Here is a 21,787-nt window from a genome sequence, read left to right on the forward strand (position 1 = left end):
AGCCCCACCCCCTTTTCTTTTTGGCATTTGCTGATTTCTTAGGCGTAATAAATGCCTTTTCTGAAACCAACTGGAGCTGAGTCTCTCGCAATACTGAGCATAATTGTATCTCTAGTGCCCTGGTATATTTTGTTGTTGCTTCAGTTGTGTCCAACTCTTCATGACCCCATTTGGGGTTTTCTTGGCAGAGACACTGGAGTGGTTTGCCATTTCCTTCTTCAGCTCATTTTACAGATGAGGAAACTGAGGGAAACAGGGCTAAGTGACTTGCCCAGGGTCACATAGCTAGGGTCTGAGGCTGGATTTGATCTCAGGTCCTCCTGACTCCAGGGCTGACACTCTATCCACTGTACCACCCCCCTCCCCTTGAATATAGTAGGAGCTTAATTGATTGAAGCATGGCTACAGAAACCAATATCCACATGTGACTGTAGGTCACTTGACCTACAGTCCTTAGAAAGGTCATTTTAGGACCAGTTTTTGATTTGAGCTAATAGCTGCTATTCTTAAAGGTAATGTTTTGATATTTTTTTTTTCTTCTGGGACTTGAATCTGGCAGAAAGTCTTTGCTCAAGAAAAGATACCTCTTGCAAATTCAAGTCCTAAACATTATGCTATCCTTCAGCCATGATGTATTGCCTCTAACACCTGCCTATTAACAGCTTAATATTACACTCTGACATGATTCACGATGTATTATGTGGCAGGCCTGGATATTAAACACTTCAATAAACAAAGACAAGATGTACCACATCACTATGCTGCAGATTAATAACTGTACTGTGCATTAGCATAAATCATGCCACAGAGGATGCTCTGAAAAGAAACTGAACTACTCTCTCATCTTTTATCTTTTATCCATCTCAGTCAGTGATGGATTGAGATATTCCTTCTCTAGCAGAGGATAATACTAGCATTTATATAGCACTTTAAGGTTTGCAAAGCACTATACATGTGTTATCTTATTTAATCTTCACAACAATCCTGGGAGGCAGGTGCTATTATCTCCATTTTACAGATGAGGAAACTGAGGCAGACAGGATAAGTGCCCGGGGTGACGCAGTTAGTGTCTGAGGCAAGACTGGAACTCAGAGCTCTAATCAGTGCACCCCCTAGTTGCTTCTCAATAGACAGAAGACACCAATATAGTATAAAGAAAAAAGTCTGAGATTCATGAAAATTGGATTTTAGTCCTGGCCCTGAGGCCAATAAATTAAGAAATCTGAGGTAAGGCATTTCACTTTAAGTTTTTTAGGTATGGAATGAGGGGCTTAGACTATATTTATGAGTTCATTCCCAAATCCAATATGGAAAAGGTAGTATAATTTCTGCATGCATTCTAGGTTGGCCTGGAATCGAGAACCTTTTAAGGGGCTGCGGCACAGCCACAGATGTCCCTTCAATAATGATTTTTATGGAGTAATATTTTTAATTGAAGGATGAATAGACAACACTTAGGTTCATAAGACCATAAATCTAACACTGAGAACTACCTCCAGGACCATCCAGTGCAACCCTTGAGAGGGTTTATAGATGAGGAAATTGAGACCTAGGGAAATTAAATGACTTGTCCAAGGTCACACAGATGGTAAATGTAAAAGGCAGGATTTGAACTAGGGTCCTCTGATTCCATAGACGATGCTCTTCCCTCTGCCTCCTCCCATAATGGTCCATGGTCCCACCATAGTTTCTAATAGTCACAGTACAGGAAAGGAAGAACGTTGTTAATAGACTAGGTGAGAGATGAATGGTGAGCTAGCCTGGCTGTGGCATTAGTGATGGGGAGGAAAGGGTTAGGTCTGAAAGGTACTGTGAAGAGAAAAAGCAACGACAGAGTAAAACTTCACTATAAAGGAGCTCTGTATACTATGGATTTGCATATATTCAACTCAATTAAATTCAACCATACTTATTAAGTGCCTATTAAGCACGGGGTACCATGCTAGATGTAGGAGACAGAAAGATGAAATCAGACACAGTCCCGGTCTTCAAGGAACTTGTATTCGAATAGCGAGACATGAAACGTGAATAAGTTAAATTAGACAATAATAAGTTCAAAGGGGAGTGCCATGTAAATCTGAAGAAGAGATCACTGGGGAAATCAGAGACTGCTTCATGAAGGAGGTAGGACCTGACTTAGGCCTGAAAGGAAGGGAAAGAGAGGATATCACTCTGTGCTTGCGGGTGTGAAGGCCAATGGAACTTTAACTGTGGCAATGCTTTCTATGATGTCTGGTCTTTATAGCACAATTATTCCTTATTATGTTGATAAATATATAGTTTTACTGCTTAGGATTCTGTAATAGCAAGTGTGATCTTTCCTTTCTCTGAAGACTGCAAATGAATCAAATAAAAGTGTGCATACGCATATTTGCACACAGCTATGTTAATAAGTGAAGTCTTGCTAGGATCTTTGTATATTAAAAGCTTTATCCTCCTCCCCTGTGGAATCTGAATTGGCATTTCATATGTTCAGTAATGAGGAGGGGGGAAAATATAAGCACCCCTATAAGGCCTTTGATATTTCACTCAAGAGAATAACACAAAGCCATTTTCCTGGAACTCTCCAGATAACAGGCACATATCCTGAGAGTGTTCACTGTTTCTTGCCTCTAAAACAAGCCAATGAGGTCTCTCTCCTTCTTTTCTCAATAATAACAACAGATAAAATGTCCACCTGAATCCAGATGGCCTCATATTACCTGTCATCATAGACAGGCTAACCTTGAGTAAAACAAAGAAAACAGCTTTCCATACTCTTATCACCTCAATCAATATCTGTGCTCATCAATTCCAAAGTGTAGATCTGGAATCAGAAATCACAGATTAAGACCTTGTTCTCCACCAGTCGCCATCTTGGAAAACTCAAAATGGAGGGAGTAGGTCTTTTCCTAAACAAAAAGACAAAGCTAAGGAGCCATCTTTGGAATGGCCAAACCACTCCAGTGTGAGGAACTCTACAGTCTCACCGCGATCTGGGTGCAGATTCGGAAGCCCACAGCAGCCCACTCCTGTCTTTAGTCTGTTGTAAAGAATGCCCTTCGATAAATTTCCTCTGGACATGTAATATCCAGGCATTTAGCCTGGAGGTGTTTAATGCAATGACTTACACATTGGTGTCCCCTTTCCCCTCTCTAGTGTGGATACTTACGTTAGCACATCATTCATTTGGAAAAGCATTTTCTAACAAATGAAGGCATGGAAATGGCTAAGAGAAACAGATCAATTCTCCTCATGAAATTCCTTGAACCCAGAGGGTCCTCATTCAATTGATACATTGAGTTGATCTAATTTTTTGAGTCTTTATTTTTTAAAATAGATTTTTATTGATATATTTTATCTTTACATTGCCTGTATTCTCCCCCCTCCCCCGCATCCCCAACCTATTTTCCTCTTAAAGAAAAAGAGAAAAAAAGTCAGCAAAACTAGTCTCTACACACACACACACACACACACACACACACACACACACACCCTTGTTATATGTAATGTTCCACACCCATGGATCTCCAACTGCTAAAAAGGAGGAGGGGGAAGTGTCATCTCACAGCTCTTTTTATGGGCTATAGTTGTTTTTTATAATGTCCAAAATTCAATTTTAATAGCTATTTTGTTATTATTTTTCCTCTTTATATTGTTGTAGTATACATTAATTACATTAATAAGTATTAATTAACATAATTAATTTACATTGTTGTAGTATACACTGTGTATACTGTTTCCCCGGCTCTGCTTACTTCACTTTGCATCAGTTCATATAAGTCTTCCCATCTCCTTTGTATTCATCAAGACTGTTGTTTCTTACAACATAGTAGTATTTCATTACATTTATGAACCACGATTTGTTTAGCCCTTCTCCCGTTGTTGGCATCTACTTTGTTTCTAGTTCTTTGCTACCACAAAAAGTGTTGTGGCAAACATTTTGGTGTATAAGTTGCCTTTCTTTTTGTCAATGACCTCACTGGAGCATATGCTAACAGCGGAATCTCTAGGTCAAAGGGTATGGGCATTTTAGTTACTTTATTTACATCATTCCAAACTGCTTTCCAGAATGACTGTACCAATTCACAATTCCACCAACAGTGCACTATTGTAGTATGGCCCTCAATTAATGGAGGAATGACATTAGTAAAGACAGATAGGCAGAAGAGGGCGACAAGAGAACAGGGGATGCCAAATAATCCAGTTTTGTTGGAAGATAGAGTACATGAAAGCAAGTATTCTAAAGATAAAGCTGTAAAAGGCATTCAGGATCCAGACTGTGTGGGACTTTAAATGTCAGGTCAAGGAGTTTATAGTAGATTTCATTGGCAAAGGAGAACCACTGGAAGTTTTTAATCTGTTGCTCAAATAATCTTCCCTTTATTGACAGCAACACATATTGCAGCCCTCTCACAACATAATACGGAATGAGTATAAAAGAGACATTATGCCAATACCAAAGTTATCATGGAAAGGCGACTGCTGCATTAAGCCTGGAGGTTTTTAATGCAGGACAGTGACAAACTGAAAATAATTACTAAAATGACTGTGCTTCACTTTTTTCTGTCTTTTAATTGAAAGTAAAAAAAAAAGACTTTCACTGATGCATTGAGAGGATACAATAATTAATGGCTGCAAGGTTCTTTAAGGTACTTTTATTCATTCATTCATTCATTTATTTAGGCAGGGCAATGGGGGTTAAGTGACTTGCCCAAGGTCACACAGCTAGTACATCTGTCAGGTGTCTGAGGCCACATTTGAACTCAGGTCCTCCTGACTCCAGGGCTGGTGCTCTGCTCACTGCACTACCTAGCTGCCTCATTTAAGGTACTTTTAAAGTAGAAAGAGTCCTTAAAAAATAAGGAGTTCTACAACTTCATTTTGAAGATTAGAAAACTGAGCCCCAGAGATAACTCAGCTAAGGTCACATGGTAATGATCACAAGGTTATGTGTAATAGATACAAGAATGAAGATTCCAAGTCCTCTGCAAATCTAGTGTTCTTTTCATTACATCATGCTATGCTGTTAGGTGGTACAGTGGATAGAGCTCCACGCCTGGAGGCAGGAAGACTGTTCATGAGTTCAAACCCGGCCTCAGACACTTAATAGCTGTGTGACCCTGTTTGCCTCAGTTCCTCATCTGTAAAATGAGCTAGAGAAGGAAATGGCAAACCACTCCTGTATCTGTGCCAAATGAGGTCGCAAAGTGTCGGACACGACTGAGACAAATAAACACTAACAAAAGCAGCAGAGTTATCATAGTCGACCTCGGTACTGTCAAACGACCAAAGCATCCTCCAACTCCACATGCAGCTAGTCTAAATACACCTAGAAACCACATTCAATCAGTCAACAAGCAACATTTTTTTATGACAAACAAACCAAGAGGCATGGTACCTTTAGTGTTGAAGAGTCGACAACCTCAGACGCTGAATCTTCCAGAGCTAGTTCTCGCCTCCTTTCCACTCGAACATCTGCATAACTAATGAGAGTTGGGGGTGGGGGAGGGGAACAAAATGGCACAGTTATGGGGCAGTGGGAGGTAGCACAAAATAATGGATGGAGATATGGTCTCGAAATTAAGAAGACTCAGGTCTGTCTACAACATATACCAGCTTTGTCACCAGGGACAGTAAATTTAATCTATCAATATCTCAGGTGACTTTCTGAAACTAAAAGTTAAGTGCCAGGAGAGGGAACATTTCCCCATACCAGTGAAATCACCAGTCTGGACCAAAAGGGGAAAAAAAGGAAGTAGTAGCAACTGAGCAAATGTTTTTGCAAAAAATCTACAGAGGGAGATAAAGGGTTGCCACATATTAACCACTTCCAGAGGGATCAATAAAAATCAACTCAAGCAGTGTTATTTGTCTGAAGGACTACATATTATCCTACCTTCTAAATTCTATTATAAGTATTTTAACAGAGTGTTTTCCAAAGATCAATTTAATATGTTCTCTTCCTAGGATAACTTTTTTCCCCTTTCATTTACTAATAAAACCATCAGACAATTTTAGTGTGTGAGCATTTGTGCATTCACATGTGTGTGCGCGCGCACACACACACACACACAGCCTAGAAGCCTCCAAGCCTAACTTTCTTTTAAGAAAAAGGTTTTACTGATGCTTTTTTCTTTTTTGTTAAAACCAATCATTTCTCAATATAGTATACAATCCTGTTTTTTTTTAAAAAAAAATGCTTTATTTTAAATTTATGGAATAAAACAAGCAATTCTATAACACAGAATAATAAAAAAGATGATTGCACATGAAATCACAAATATATTATGTACAACTTACTAGTCCCCTTTTTTTTGGGGGGGGTGAGGCAAGGCATTTGGAGTTAAGTGACTTGCCCAGGGTCACACAGCTAAGCTATTCCCATTAAACACATAATAAAGTTATCGTGTGAATTTCTTTTTTTTCTCCTTTTTTCCTTCTTTCTTCTATCCTGTCTTGAACCCTTTTCTTCTACTAACTTAAGAAAATAAAGATAATTTCTGGTTTATGAAGGCTCAGAGCTATAAACCTCTGAGCTTTACTTACCTACTTTAGTCTGGATTACATAGTTTTCTACTATACTGTTTACTTAAATGTAGCTTCACAGGGTGTGTGTGTGTGTGTGTGTGTGTGTGTGTGTGTGCGCGCACGCACGTGCATTTCGTAATTAAATTCCTTAGAGAAGTCCCCCTCCAAATAATATTAGAATTATCCAGGTACAGCTACAGTTCTTTCCTGCATCTATTGACCTGTTCTCCAAATAAACCTCTATTCACCAGAAAGAGTAATTCATTCATTTTTGCTCTCTTAATGGTTGATGTAGATCGATTCAACTGTGACGACAGGTAACGATTTAGCAGAGGGCTGAAATGAATAGATCAAACGAGCTGTAGGCTTTTTTACCTACTGTGCATAGACGTATCTTAAGTTAGGCCGCCAAGGTGCCATTTTCCACGCTGATTTATACAATCCACCCTCTGTTTTGCCTTGATAAAATTTTCACTCTAAAACTATGAAGGGAAAAAGGATGGAAGGAGAAAGGACAGGATATATGAGCACCTCATCACTGACAAGGACCAAGAACTGTCAGCCTTTTACAAAATTTGACATTCCTTTTATATTCTTACTCCATTTACTAAAGAATAGGAACTTGCCCAAAGTCTCACAACAATCAGTGACAAAGTTAATTGTAAGCCTTCCCTACTCCTTCTTCCTTTTTTCCTCTTCTCAGTCAAGTGCTCTTTTTTAGATTTATAAAACCAGTTTATGTTATTAAAGGATTTCTGGAGGCTGCATGGAAAAAAGAAAACGAATGGTACTTTACCTATAACTGCATTCCAATGTATGATGTTTTTAAATAGCTACCTTTAAATGGCTACCTCTAGACTCCAGGAAGAAAAGAATGCATTCTGACAACCTAGGCCTAAGGATTACTGGAATGGGAGCCTCTTCTGTGGAAGCTTTCAAGGGATGCGTCACTCAGTTGTCAGCATGAGTCTCAAAGCATAATAATGTAGGTGTGTGTGCATTATTTATGTAAGGCAATGTTCAGTTTTCTTCTCTAAATGTGGATTAGGGTGGGTAGTGGATGGATAACAGAAGTATATAGCAAGAAGGGAAAATAAACACATACACACAATAGAACTGTGAAGCAGTAACTTACTACATAATACCCTTGTAATGGCCCAAAAGCCTAAACATAGCTTTCAAAGAGTTCTATTGAAAAAATCAGGGAGAAACAAGAGATACAGAGGATCATGGGAAATAAAATGGATAATTTTCATTACATTAAATTAAAAAGCTTTTTGTACAAACAAAACCTATACAACCAAGAACAGAAGGAAAGATGGAAACGGGGAAATTTTTTTTACAGAAGATTTCTCTGATAAAGGCTTTGTTTTTCACATATATAGGGAAGGGAGTCAAATTTATAAAGATATGAGTCATTCCCCAATTGATGAATGGTCAAGGAATATGAACAGGCAATTTTCAGAAGAAGAAATCAAAAGCTATAGTCATATGAAACAATACTCTAAATCACTATTGATCAGAGAAATGCAAATTAAAACAACTCACCCCAATCAGATTGGCTAACATGACATAAAAGGAAAATGACAAATACTGGAGGGGATGTGGAAAAATTGGGAAGCTAATGCACTGTTAGTGGCGTTGCGAACTGATCTGACCATTCTGGAGAACAATTTGGAATTGTGCTCAATGGGCTATAAAACTTGGCATACCCTCTTACCCAGCAATACCACTACTAGGTGTGTATCACAAATAGACTAAATTAAAGGGGAAATATGTACAAAAATATTTACAGCAGCTCTTTTTGTGGTGGCAAAGAATTAGAAATTGAGTGGATGTCTATCAATTGGGGAATGGCTGAACAAGTTATGGTATATGATTGTGATAGAATAGTATTTTGCTAGAAGAAATGATAAGCAAGGTGTTTTCAGAAAAAACTTGGGAAGACTTATGTGAACTCATGCAAAGCGAAATGAGCAGAACCAGGAGATATAGTACACAGTAACAGCAATATTGTCATGATGATCAACTGTGAATAACTTAGCTATTCTGATCAATACAATGATCTAAGACAATTCCAGAGGGCTTATGATTAGAAAAAAGCTATCCACTTCCAGACAGAGAACTGATGAATTCTGAGTATAGATAGAAGCACATTTTTTTTTCATTTCATGTATTTATTTTGCAACATGGCTAATATATTTTGCATGATTTTGCGTGTATAATTGACATCACATTTCTTGCCTTCTCAATGGGTGGCAGAGAGGTGGAAGGGAAGGAGAGAATTTGGAACTCAAAATTGGAAGAAAAAAGGAATGTTAAAAATAAACAAGGAATAATTTTTTTAAAAAGAAAGATCAGGGAGGACTTCAAACATTTGGAGCAAAGGATTTAATGTATAAGGGAAAGGTAGCTTTGGAAATTATAATATTATATAAATCACTAGAGCTATATGGGAATCACGTAAACCAACTCATATTTGGTCAAGAATGCCTTCTACAAAAGCCATGATCAAAAAAAGAGCCTAGATATCATCTTTCAAGAAATTATCAAGGAGAACTGCCCTGATATTCTAGAGCCAGAGGGCAAAATAGAAATTGAAAGAATCCACAGATCACCTCCTCAAATAGATCTCAAAAAGAAAACTCCTAGGAACATTGTCGCCAAATTCCAGAGCTCCCAGGTCAAGGAGAGAATACTGAAAGCAGCCAGAAAGAAACAATTTGAGTATTGTGGAAACACAGTCAGAATAACCAAAGATCTAGCAGCTTCTACATTAAGGGATTGAAGGGCTTGGAATGTGATATTCTTCAGGTCAATGGAGCTAGGATTAAAACCAAGAATCACTGAGTATCATGCTCCAAGGCAAAATATTGACTTTCAATAAAATAGAGGACTTTCAAGCTTTCTCAGTGAAAAGACCAGAGCTGAATAGAAAATTTGACTTTCACTCACAAGAATCAAGAGAAGCATGAAAAGGTAAACAAGAAAGAGAAATCATAAGGGCCTTATTAAAGTTGAACTGTTTTGTTTACATTCCTACATAGAAAGATGATGTGTATGATTCATGAGACCTCAATATCATAGTAGCTGAAAGGAATATGCATATATATGTGTGTATACATATATATATATACATATGTGTGTCTATGTATGTATATATGTAGGTATATATATATTATATATACATATAATATATATATACACACACAAAGGGCACAGGGTGAGTTGAATATGAAGGGATGATATCTAAAAAAATAAAATCAATTTAAGGGATAAGAGAGGAATATATTGAGAGAGGGAGAAAGGGAGAGATAGAATGGGGTAAATTATCTCGCATAAAAGTGGCAAGAAAAAGTGGTTCTGTAGGAAGGGAAGAGGGGGCGGGTGAGGGGGAATGAGTAAATCTTGCTCTCATTGGATTTCACCTGAGGAGGGAATACCATACATACTCAATTGGGTATCTTACCACACAGGAAAGAAGGAGGAAGAAGATAAAAAAGGGGGGATGATAGAAGGGAGGGCAGATAGGGGGGAGGAGGTAATCAAAAACAAACATTTTCAAAAAGGGACAGGGTCAAGGGAGAAAATTCAATAAAGGGAGATAGGTTAGGAAGGAGCAAAACATAGTTAACCTTTCACAACGTGAGTACTATGGAAGGGTTTTACATAATGATACACATGTGGCCTATGTTGAATTGCTTTCCTTCTTAGGGAGGGTGGGTGGGGAGGGAAGAGGGGAGAGAATTTGGAACTCAAAGTTTTAAAAACAGGCGTTCAAAAAGAACAACAACAACAAAAAAAGTTTTTTTCATGCAACTAGGAAACAAGATATACAGGCAATGGGGCATAGAAATTTATCTTGCCCTACAAGATAAGAAGGGAAAGGGGGATGGGAGGGGAATGGGGTGACAGATGGGAGGGCTGACTGGGGAACAGGGCAACCAGAATATACGCCATCTTGGAGTGGGGGGAGGGTAGAAATGGGGAAAAAATTTGTAATTCAAACTTTTGTGAAAATCAATGCTGAAAACTAAATATATTAAATAAATTTTTAAAAAAGAAAAAAAGAAAAAAAAGAAAACTTAAAAAAAAAGAATGCCCTCTACAATATCCTCAGTGAGTTGCCATTTAGCCTTTGTTTTAAGATTCCCAATGGGGAGTCGTGTCAACAAGCATCAATTGTCTGCTATTTGCTAGGCACCATGCTAAGTGCTAAAGGAACCTACTACTTTCAGAGGCAGTCTGAACTAAATATAAGGAAATTTTTCTTTACTCAAATAAATCTATGATCTCATTGATTTTGGAGTTTCCTTCAATAATACTGATCACAACCCATCAATACCTGCCCTTCCTATGTAACTTTCATCCATGTCCTACAGCAATTTTGCCATAAGCTGTCACCCAAAGGTGCTAGAGATCTTCCTTGCTTCCTCCTGACCTTGTGAGGCTATCAGTAGAGCACTCTGGCTATCCATCTACCACCTGCATCTTTTACCACATGACCAGACCATCTTTTCTTTATTTTATAGAATTCTGTGATGGCATTTTTTACTTCTGTTCTTCAGAGTTCTTTCTTGGTTATATGTTGCAACCTGCTCACAGACAACATGCTCCTTTCCACTGACCTGGGTGTGATGCTCACTTTTAGTTCTTCAGGGGTAGTTGTATTCAGGTCTTGCTGCTATACAACAATACCGGTAAAATATTTGTATTGAAAAGATGGTTCTTTGCTGTTGTGGGAAGATTGGGGTCAGTAAAATTACTTTAGAATTTCTTGAAAGCAATCTAGCCAGATATCTTCTTCTTTTTCAACTCTGAGCTTAGTTGTAATTGTCTTATCTCTATCATTCATCCTAGATCTCTCTCTCTCTCTCTCTCTCTCTCTCACACACACACACACACACACATACATACACACACACAGAGAATAAAGCAATAGACATTCTTCAACCATTTGGTCTTTCCCGAATAGATGGGCAGGCCAAACACCTTTGAGTGATTATATACCTCTGGGTGGGGGGTAAAGGGGGAAAGGAGAATTCAATATCTCATATCTTGACAATCAGCATAATGTCATCTTATCCTTACATCTGTCACTCTGCAACTGCCATGCATTGCTCCTAGTTCTGGGACCAAGTAGACAAATTCTTCATCCCTCTTCCACATAAGAATCCCTGAGATGTTTGTAGACAGCTTTCAGGTCTCCTCTAAGTCTTCTTTTTTGGTAGGCTAGTCCCTCACCATTTCTCTCATCCAGCCCTTTCTGGTATGTTTTCCAGTCAGTTCTTTGGCTGGGTCATCTTCTTCAAGGAATGCTTCAGCTTTGTGCATTTTTCCTGAAACATGGGCCCTAGAACTCAACACGACTCAGGATGCAACCTGACCGACGCAGAATTTAATCCCTCCTTCTGAATACTATGTGTCTCTTAATGTACTGTAGGACAGCATTAGCTATTTTTATTTTGACTTACATCACACTGTTGATTCACATTGAATTTGCGGTCTACTAAAACCCCTGTATCTTTTCTTTTTTTTCTCCCTGTATTTTTTTCTGAAGAAGCTGTTGTCTAGTCACTCTATCCCCAGGCCCATTTTCTATTTGTGAAGCTGAGCTTTAGATTTATGTGTGTTTGTGTGTGTGTGTGTGTGTGTGTGTGTGTGTGTGTACATGGGCTTCTTGAAATGGGATGGAAAAGCTGTTTTGGGCCATTTAGGCTTATTTAACTAGCCTGATAATTGCCAAAGCTCCATTTTTCTCTGTGAATTCTTTCTTAACCCCTCTTAATTCTAGTACTTTTTCTTTGTTAATTATTCCTATTTACCCTGTACATAGCTTGCTTAGTATATATTTGTTTGCATGGTAGATTAGACTGTAAGCTCCTTGAGGGAAGGAACTGTCTTTTGCCTCTTTTTGTAACCCCAGCACATAGTGCCTGGCACATAGACATAAAAGTTTGATTGATTGATTGTGACAGAGACAGCCAGAGACACACTGATGGATCAGCTGTAACCCAAGGGAGAAAGGCATTTACTGTACCTGACTACAGTGTGTGTGCAGACAATGAACTCTGGCTTGGAATTCCACTGATGATAGGTGATGTAGTAATGAGTCTGGAGCCATATCCACTGCTGTCCTTTGGTCAGAAACCGATAACAACAAGACTTTCCTTTGCCAAACTGCATCACTGTTAGTAGAAAATGTACACTGCATATAACAAATTTTAAAAAATGTGAAAATGATCACTTTTAAAGTTTATTATAAAATATAATTAATGATCTTTAAAAATGATAATCTCAAACATGGTTATGCCTCTAATCTCCTTCCCTTAAATTTTTAGGTGGAGAGCAGTATGATCCCAGACTTAAGAAGCAGAAACACTACAACTGGAATTTTTCTACAGCTTAAAAAGTTAAGAGGCTCCCCAACTACAAGCAGATACTGCTACATTTTAAAAAATAAGTTTTAATTAATAACAGCCCCAGATTTTCTGGAACATAATCTCACAATCTCTATTGAGCTGTCTTTGAAGACACTGGGGGCCTGGTAAAGGATTCTGTGCAGCCCTGGAAGAACTGGACCCAAAAATAGAACTGACAGCTATCAACCTTTGGACTAATTTTGTGGCTGTCAGTCAGCAGTTTATACTTAGTCAATGCAGCTCTAAAATAAAGTGTGATGTAGAATTCTTCTCCCCTCCTCCCAGCCCTGCATTATAGCTTTGATCTGTCCATCCTGTCATCCCATTTGCTAATGAGAATTCTCAGGGGTATCTATGAGAAAACTCTGAATGGAAAGGCTGACAATTTACTGGATTGGACAGGGAAGAATGTTTGATCCTGGGGCCAGGTAACAAAGATTTGACATTTCTTACATGAGCAGATAAGGATAAATCACAACTAGAAATTTAAAACAACTTAAATCCTAGAGAGTCTTTTGGAAAACGTGATATTTGTTTAGATGAGAAACACAAAATACTGAAAAGTAGGTCAAAGAGAGCAAGAATGCCTAATCTCTGTTTATATAGAGGCTTCCCTATCCTACCAAAAGTAACAATAGAGACTCAATTAAACTAGCAAACAAAACCACCCCTAAAATCCTTTAGAAATCAAAAAGAAGTCTTCCAGGAGCAAGAGATTGTGAGGTCAGTAAAGTCAAAGGCAACTAAATGGCTTATAGCTTTAAAGATTAGCATAATACTCTAATAGCTAATCTAGATGAATACCTAAGGGTATTCTTCCCTCAACAAGAGTTAGATCTGAGAGGTTCTAGTAGCTTCTATAAACAAGTACTGTATGTGGATAAATAAGTTGATTGCTATATTCCTCTGTTTAGCATTAATCTTCAGACTGTTACTTTTTCAAAACTCATAAATAATGGGTAAAATAACCAGTGGATTAGAAATACATTTATCAATTTAACAGAAAAGGGCCATGATATTGAAACTCAGAAGTAGCAGATTGAATGGAATGGATAATTGTGAAGACTTCACAGGGTATGTCTAATGAAGAGGTTTTGGGATTTGATTTGGCTTTGTGATTTTGGAAGGTGAGGGCCTGGAACTGTGGGCATGCCCTTCCCTCTCTCTCTCAGATGTTAGAAGATAATGAACTTCCTGTGAGCTATTTGTTCTCTGCTCCAGGAAGGGTCTCTCCTTCCCCCACCCCATTTCTTCTCCTAGACTTTCAGATGCCTGGCAGTTGAGTTCTGATAGGGTAAAACCTGAATGGACCGGATCAATCTTGGTCCCCTGTGTAGTTTTCGCGCCTAGACTGTAAGCCCACCTTCCAGCTAATGGTGAGAAGGAATGGAGGTGGGTGGGAATTTTTTCATTAAGACTATAAATTAAGGCAGGTTCCCTTTTACCTCGCCTCCTCCATTATGGAGGTGTGCCCAAATCTTGCAAGGTTTGCAGAATAAATTTACTTTGTTTCTCTTAAAGATGTCTCTCCTATTATTTAAAAATTCTGTCCCATACAAGATGATGTGAATCAATCTGGCTCTGGAACATATACTATGTGATCTTCTTTTCCCCCACCTCTCCCACAGCCCACCCCTCCAAATGTTACCTTCTTGATTAATCTTACATTAATTTGTGTTCTCTAGGCACAGTCGAGATGGGCAATGGGGAAAGGACTTGGAGTATGGTAGGTGGCAGGAAAAAGCCACTTCAGAGTTGGAAGTTCAACATGAATTATTCCTGTATAACTGGTATGTATAGAGTTGAGAACCGCTTTGATGCTATAGTCAACCAACTTCTCCAAGTGTAACCATCTTTCCAAGGACTGCTCCAAAGAAAGTACTATCCCTCAATATTCTAAATTAAACCAGTAGCTGAACTGACTTGAGAAGACGCAGAATTCTAATTCTTCTGCTGGAGCCCATGGAGCCCATACCTGCCAAAGAAAGCTGCCCCGAAGTTTAACAAACAGTGTCATACTTACAGTGTTCATGGCACCGGGCAAGGAGCTCCAGATCATCTATGTGATAATAATCATAGCCAGAAGTACCCAGCACTTCAAAAGGCAAATATCCTATGATTGGTGGAGCTCTGCAGAAGGGTGATGAGAAAACAAACATATATAGTCTACAGAAACTGATTGTGACTGGGCCCTTTATTTAACTCAAGGTATTCAGGATATTTTATGCTCAGAAGAAAGGCTAGAGTCTTATGGTCTTTAAGGGCAAAAAGAAAAGAAAGTTTCCACAGCTTTATGAAAGCCTGAAACAGAGTGAGGCCACATTTCCCAAAGATCCATGGGAATATTCTGTAAATGAGTAAAACTTTCCTTGAGTATATTCTGGACAAAATAATGAGTATAATATCTAGATAATGTTTAAAAAACTAGAGAGAGGATCAGCCAGCAACCAAGATCTCAAAACAATCAAACCAGAAAAAACAACAAATTAATCCAACCACAAAACAGAATGAAGAGAGGAGAAAAAAGGTCTAGTACTTTTGTACCAAATCAATCAAATTAATTACCAAAAAAAAATCAAGATGGGACTTAAAAGGCATCTGAAAGAAATGTGATCAGAGGTCTCCCTGCTGACCCTGAACTTTTATACAGACTCAATAAGGAAGGACCACTAGATTTAAAAATCTCTCACCTCTGCAAAGATGCTTCACTAGTCAAACACTTCATTTCCCTCTGGGCCTGCCTGACCCTGAATACAACAAAGGCATCCAAGTACAGGCGAATGAAGTCAAAGTGAAACTTAGCATCATACTTGGGTGGGAATGTTTGTTCTTACAGCCAGGATTTCATTCTCCTTCAGACGATCCTACCCTACTTTCTCCTCCCAGGGAAAGAATGGTTCATACAAACAGCACTGAAAAGGGACCCAATCAAAATATATTTTGATTTTTCACAAACCTGTGATCCAGAAATAAAAATTTCCATTCCAGGCTATGTCTTGAAGTGAATTCCTCTAAAGGTTCTTCAACTATGCACATTTCCTGTAGCAGGAGGAGAAATGTTCATTACTGAAGTATGCCAGATGCTCAATCCTGCTTTGTCAGCTTCTGCTTCAGAAGGAGACGGAGCAGGTGATAGGAATAAAGAAATTAGAAACTTCCTAGGGCTCCAAGTTGGGCTGCAATGAAATACATCATCTGCACCTAATTTCAGAAGGCCTTGACATTAAATTTATTTCAGAGGATGAGGAAAAATACTTAAGAGTCCCTTTTCATGTACTGACTATGTAACAAGGGTTGACTTTTGGGAAATGGCCTTTAGTCTGCCCCCCCCACCCTATATTAATCTCATGCAACATTGACATTAATATGACAAAATAACCCCACAAGAGCCAAAGATTTCAGTTTTTCCAAGCTGACACACTTGATCCTCATACCTACTCTTAAAGATATTAATATTAAATTTTGACTGGGGATCAGGAAGACTTGAGTTCAAATTCAGCCTCAGACACTTATTAGCTGTGTGACCTTGGGCAAGTCATTTAAACCCCTGCCAACCTCCTTTTCCTCACCTGTAAAATGAGGATATTATGACAGCATCTACCTCTGAGAGTGGTTGGGAGTAGAAATGTGAGATAATACTTATAAAGTGCTTTGCAAACCTTAAAGTACTATATAAATGCTTGCTATTAATATTGGCACGGTTGGGGGTAAGGCCCACAAGACTGATAAAAGTATATTTTTATACTTTGGCCTTCTGTCAACTGTTGTCTTAAAATATGACTTCAGCTACGGAATGGGAATTAGGTGAATATTTGACTGCCCTAAGTGATAAGTGAATGGGAGACTTGAAAGCAAAAATTTAATATAGATAGGTCATGGACTTCTGTTTCCTAAGTGTTCTCCCCCCATCCATCATTCCTTCTTCTTTCCTCCCTGCCATCCACCTCCCCAAAACTATAATATCTTCCCTAGGAGAATGGGCATCAAATGGAAGAAGCAAAATGAGATATATATTTTTTTTAAATGGGAACTCATCAGGTTAGTCAATCAGTAAACAAGCATACATTGGACACTTAAAATATTCCAAGCACTGTGCCAAGTATTAGGGGATGCAAAGAAAGGCAAACAAAACAAAACAAAACACCAATGATAGGCCACATTTTTGTTTGCAGCAGCAGCAGCAGCAGCAAGGCACTCTCTGATCTGGCTGTGGAGATCCATAGTGATTTTGTAACTCAGATATCTCTCTACAGTGTCTATCCTTTGCTTGGATTATCTAGAGTTTGACCGAAGTGCTGAACAAAAGGACGGTGTACAGCCCTGATGTGGGAAGTTCAAGAATAGGAAGTGTTTCTGAGCATCTCCCATGACTAACGTCTCACACAGGGTACTTGCCTTTAGAAACTGAGGCGTGGCCAGACGAACAGTTGCGATGAAGCATATTTGCTTTCCTAGTGGTGAGCGGTAAGCCCTTGTCACTGTATTGTCAAAGCCATTACAAGAGGGGCTAGGCACTGGAGAGGGAGAGAGAGAGAGAAAGCAAGCCAAAGGTTTAGTACACCTACCTTGCCTGGATATTTCTTGGTCACATAAAACATCAAAAAGGTGGAAGTATGCATACTGTAGTTAAAACGCCCATCATCTTGTGTCGGGGGAAGGCATCTCAGTTTATTTTTTTTTAATGAGAAATGATAGTAACCTTATAACCAAAGCCCAACTGGTATTTATTTACCAATTAAGCACCTACTATGTGATAAGCACTACGAGATGTCAGAGATACAAATAGGAAAGTAACTGTGTATGCTGCCCTCAAAAAGCTTCTATTCTCAGAGTAGTAGGGCTATACAGCACTGTCTTCTTTATATGCCCACACAGAGAACAGTGTATTTGTTCTATGGGCTACGATACCCAAAAATTCTTACTACCAAGGAGTTTTGATGAGCCTACCTGTATTTATCTAGGTTGGTCCTTGGAAAACAGACTCAGACTATTACTGAGGCCATACTCAGAGTCTTTCCAGCATGATAAAATCTACCAAAGCTTATACTTCAGTGACAATAGCCTTTAAAAATTCAGGGTCACCTTTATATTAAAATAAGCCATTTTTTCAGCTATAGTCAATATTGTCCTACAGAATATATTTCTGAATTTACAACATCGTTGTGATGGCAGTGTGCTATAGTGGTTAGAGAGCTGGCCTCAAAAACATGGAAGAACTGGGTTCAAGTTCTGATCGTGATACATGTTTTCTGTGTGACCCAGGGCAAGTCACTTAGCCTCTAATTGTTCAAGATAACTTTTTAAGATTCTAAATTGCAAAATAGGTAGTGACTTAGATTAGCAGAGAAGGGTTTCCTCTTCTGGCCATTCCCTATGCTAATGAAAATACAGACCTAGCTCCTACCTACCTAGTCCTATCCTAACCATGTTTATTTTTGTCCTCTATTTCCATCCCTAAATCTATGATCCTATGTAGTAATAACAAAGATGTACTGTGTATTATATAAGAGCGAGGCACATTTTTGAGATTGTCTCAAAGCCCCTCTTTGTATTTTAAGCTTTCCAGGAATTTTTATTTTATGCATTTGCTGCTGCTGTTAGTTAATGTTTTCTAAATGGCTTTGTAATATGGGCTTCTGTTCACTAACATGAGCAAAGCCAATTTATTACAGATGCTTTCAGGATTCATTCAAACCGGCACCAATAAATGTTTCAAAACAAGAATAACAAAATGTGTGAGAGATAAAAAATAAGTGGCCTGTAGAGAATTCACATCTGTCATTAATCAGTTTAGACCATTGTAGAGCCTTGTATAGATGGAGCCAAAAAGCCTATGGGTAGGGGTGGGAGGCACAATAGGAAACATACTGCAGATGTGAACATCTGTATTTTTTTTGTATAATTAAAAAAAAATTCCCAGATGTGAAACATTCTCCTCCTAAAGATACAGGATTAGTCAAATAATGGCATAGCAACTGAAATCCTGTACCTCCTCCACACCCCTTCACTTATGGGGGTGCAAAGAGAGTGCTAACCCAAAGATTTTAAGTAAAAGCTTCCTAAACCAACTGTCCTGCTTAAATAGGAGTTGGGATGCTGGGTTTACCTGCTCAGTCAGCAAGGGTTTTCTTCTGTAACATGATGTGGGTGAGTAAAGGAGGAAAGAAAAAGGAAACAGGAAACACCTGCCCCAGCCAGTCATTTCCTCTTATTATAAATGCCACTTCATATGAGGATGTGAATTTGGGCAGTGGAAATAAAGCAGATGTAGGCATGATTTTATTCTGGCCGTGTTGTCCCTCTCCTGATTCCCTCCTTACTAGTCCTTTCATCCAATGGGGATTTTAAAATTCTAGGGCTTTTCAGGTGAAATTCCAAGCCCAGTTATTGAAGTTTCATGATCTATGCATAGTTATAGATCTGATAAAGTTATTGTATTAACAGGAATGACAAAACACAACTCCTTTAAATAAGATTCTGCCCTGACAATTTAAAGTAATCACGGATGATGGCAGATCAGCAATGAAACTTAACTGAGGCCAAAGGGAATTACTTCAAACATTTTGCAAATTGCCTTTGAAATGTTTTTACTCCCTTATATAATCTACAGATAAACACAGGAATAATCTGCACACTGAGATTTAATCATATTTATCACTTTAAAAAAAACTTCTCTAGCATTCTTTATCCCTAAATCACCTTAGGAGTATTAATTAGAGATTTAATTAATTAATTGTCTAACTTGAAGTAAAAAAAAAACCTAGTTTTCTTTCATTTTTGGGAAAAAAAGATATCTGGCTTTCCCAAGCCTTTGATAGAATTAGCCAACAAATGAAAAAGGTACTTGATTTGATCAGACTTTCCACTACTTCCAAAGCTGGGTAAAGAATTCAGGCAATTCTCTGGATGATTCACCAACTGCCTGTGATTATTAGCTGGCTGGTTAACATAAAAAAATTTCCCCCTCTAAACAAGATACACAGTTACTCTAATTCCTGCTTACTTCAAATGTGGGTCTTTTCCTGTATGTCCACGCCAACTGCTTAGGCCAAAGGAAAAACAAAAACCAAAACCATCTCGTGATTAACCTGGTAATAATCCTCTATGGCCTTCAGAAGACAAAGTTTGTCACCAGGTTTATATTTGGGGACTTTCTAGTTTTCACAGTTATTACTGGAGGTTGTGAGTTTCTGGTATAGCCTTTGAACACAGAAGGTTTGATACCAGTACCATACATGAAGTCAGGTACTCTATTTCAACCTGATGATCAAACCTTAGGAAAAATCTATAAAGCTCATTTTTTCCTGTTATGCCTTCTATCATGGTTCCTTCACTTGAATACAATCCTGTTGCTTTGGACCAGGGGGTTCCCTGGACACCTTAGTTATAAGAAGCCTAACTAGTTCCATCACTAGATGAATGAAGTAACCCAAAAGGTCAAGAAGGATCTCCTAAGAACAGAAAAGACCAGATTCATCGTTTGCGTAAGTCAAATAATGGAGAACCCCCAAATCAGCAATGACAGGAAGTGGAGAGGTTAGGGGTAGAGAGGTCAGGTAGGAGAGGTTTTAGGTAGTCTGGGGAGTTGTTGCAAAAGGAATACAAGGTGGAACCTGAGGGCAAAAATGGGAATGGGGGTATTTTAAAACTGCCTAACAGCGTGTGAAGAGAAATGGGGATTTTCTGGCTTCCTTCCATTTTTATTGTATCTTACATTAAGGCTAAATAATTACGTATTCTGATCAGAGATGGCCTGCATGTGATAAATTGGATACAACAGCTGTAGGGTACCAACTAATAGCCTATAAGGATAAAGACAAATAACTTTATCAGCACTTTCCAGAATAAACAAAAAAAACAAAGCAGGTGTACTTCTGTGAAAGACTTAGCTTGGATAGGATGACAGGAAACAATACTATAATTTTTTTTGTTAAAGGAAGAATAAAAGCCCCAAATTCCCATTCGTGACAAATGTTCAAACAGTTCAGGCCACTGTTACGAAATTTTCACGGAAAAGTAATCTTCTGTGCATTCATGAGGAATCATCTCTCACTAATTAAACACAATTTTCTGTCTTGTCTTTTCTCTCTTCACAATATGCTTAGTTGAATGCATTATGAATAGCTAGGTTATTGGGCTTTTTGGAGGACATCAGCAAAATAACACAGCCCATTTCTGGCCGATGGGGACTGTCTGACTTGCCAAGGTAACTTGTGTTCTCTCCTTTCCCACACTTCTTTAGCATAGAGGCAGACGAGGGGATGTTGGGTGAGGGGTGAGAGACTGAAAATTGTATAAGAGACTTAGACAGAGTCTATTTTGGCTAATGCTATTTATTACTCTTAATTATTTTTCATAAGGAATTTTAGGCACATTTTAAAAACCTGCCACTCCCTATATTTTCTGGGTTTTTGCTATTACACGGCCAAATAGGTCAGTTTAGCTGGACTACATATTGTGAGGGAGATTAATCTGTAATTCAGGATGGCAAGAAAGAATGTAGGCAGTTTGTGAAGGGTTTTAAATGCCAAACAGAGGAGTATGTATTTTATCCTAGAAACAACAGGGATGGCAGATATAGAATGGGTCCATTATCGGGAGAGAGAAAGCAGGAAGATACTTGGATGAGCAATATAAATGTCCTTCTAATTTTAATTTGCTCAGTTTTCATAGCATCTTTTTATGTAAAGAGCTTAGGATATTTTAGGATTGTGTACGGCAAGATAGTAACTTTTGATCACAGTCTATTCCGGATGATGACATTAACTCTTCAAGTAACAAATCTTGCAGAGTATGCGCTTTACAGATAGAGGAAAAGAAACTTCTCCGTAAAGTTAGAGGGCGCTCTTTGCTTC

At 38.4% G+C, this 21,787-nt stretch overlaps 1 protein-coding gene across 3 annotated transcripts in view; it reads right to left on the bottom strand.

Annotated features, from left to right (window-relative positions):
- NPAS2 (neuronal PAS domain protein 2) overlaps positions 1-21,787 on the bottom strand; it is a 252,074-nt gene that overhangs the window by 26,961 nt on the left and 203,326 nt on the right. For all 3 annotated transcript variants that reach the window (XM_036745177.1, XM_036745179.1, XM_036745178.1), the window contains 5 exons: positions 17,328-17,446; positions 15,889-15,971; positions 14,956-15,062; positions 12,551-12,698; positions 5,381-5,465 (listed from right to left, as the gene is read on the bottom strand). In XM_036745177.1, the coding sequence (XP_036601072.1) occupies positions 5,381-5,465; positions 12,551-12,698; positions 14,956-15,062; positions 15,889-15,971; positions 17,328-17,446 (542 nt within the window). The remainder of the gene's footprint in view (positions 1-5,380; positions 5,466-12,550; positions 12,699-14,955; positions 15,063-15,888; positions 15,972-17,327; positions 17,447-21,787) is intronic.

Source organism: Trichosurus vulpecula, chromosome 2 (assembly GCF_011100635.1).
Source record: "Trichosurus vulpecula isolate mTriVul1 chromosome 2, mTriVul1.pri, whole genome shotgun sequence".
Taxonomy (NCBI): Eukaryota; Metazoa; Chordata; class Mammalia; order Diprotodontia; family Phalangeridae; genus Trichosurus; species Trichosurus vulpecula.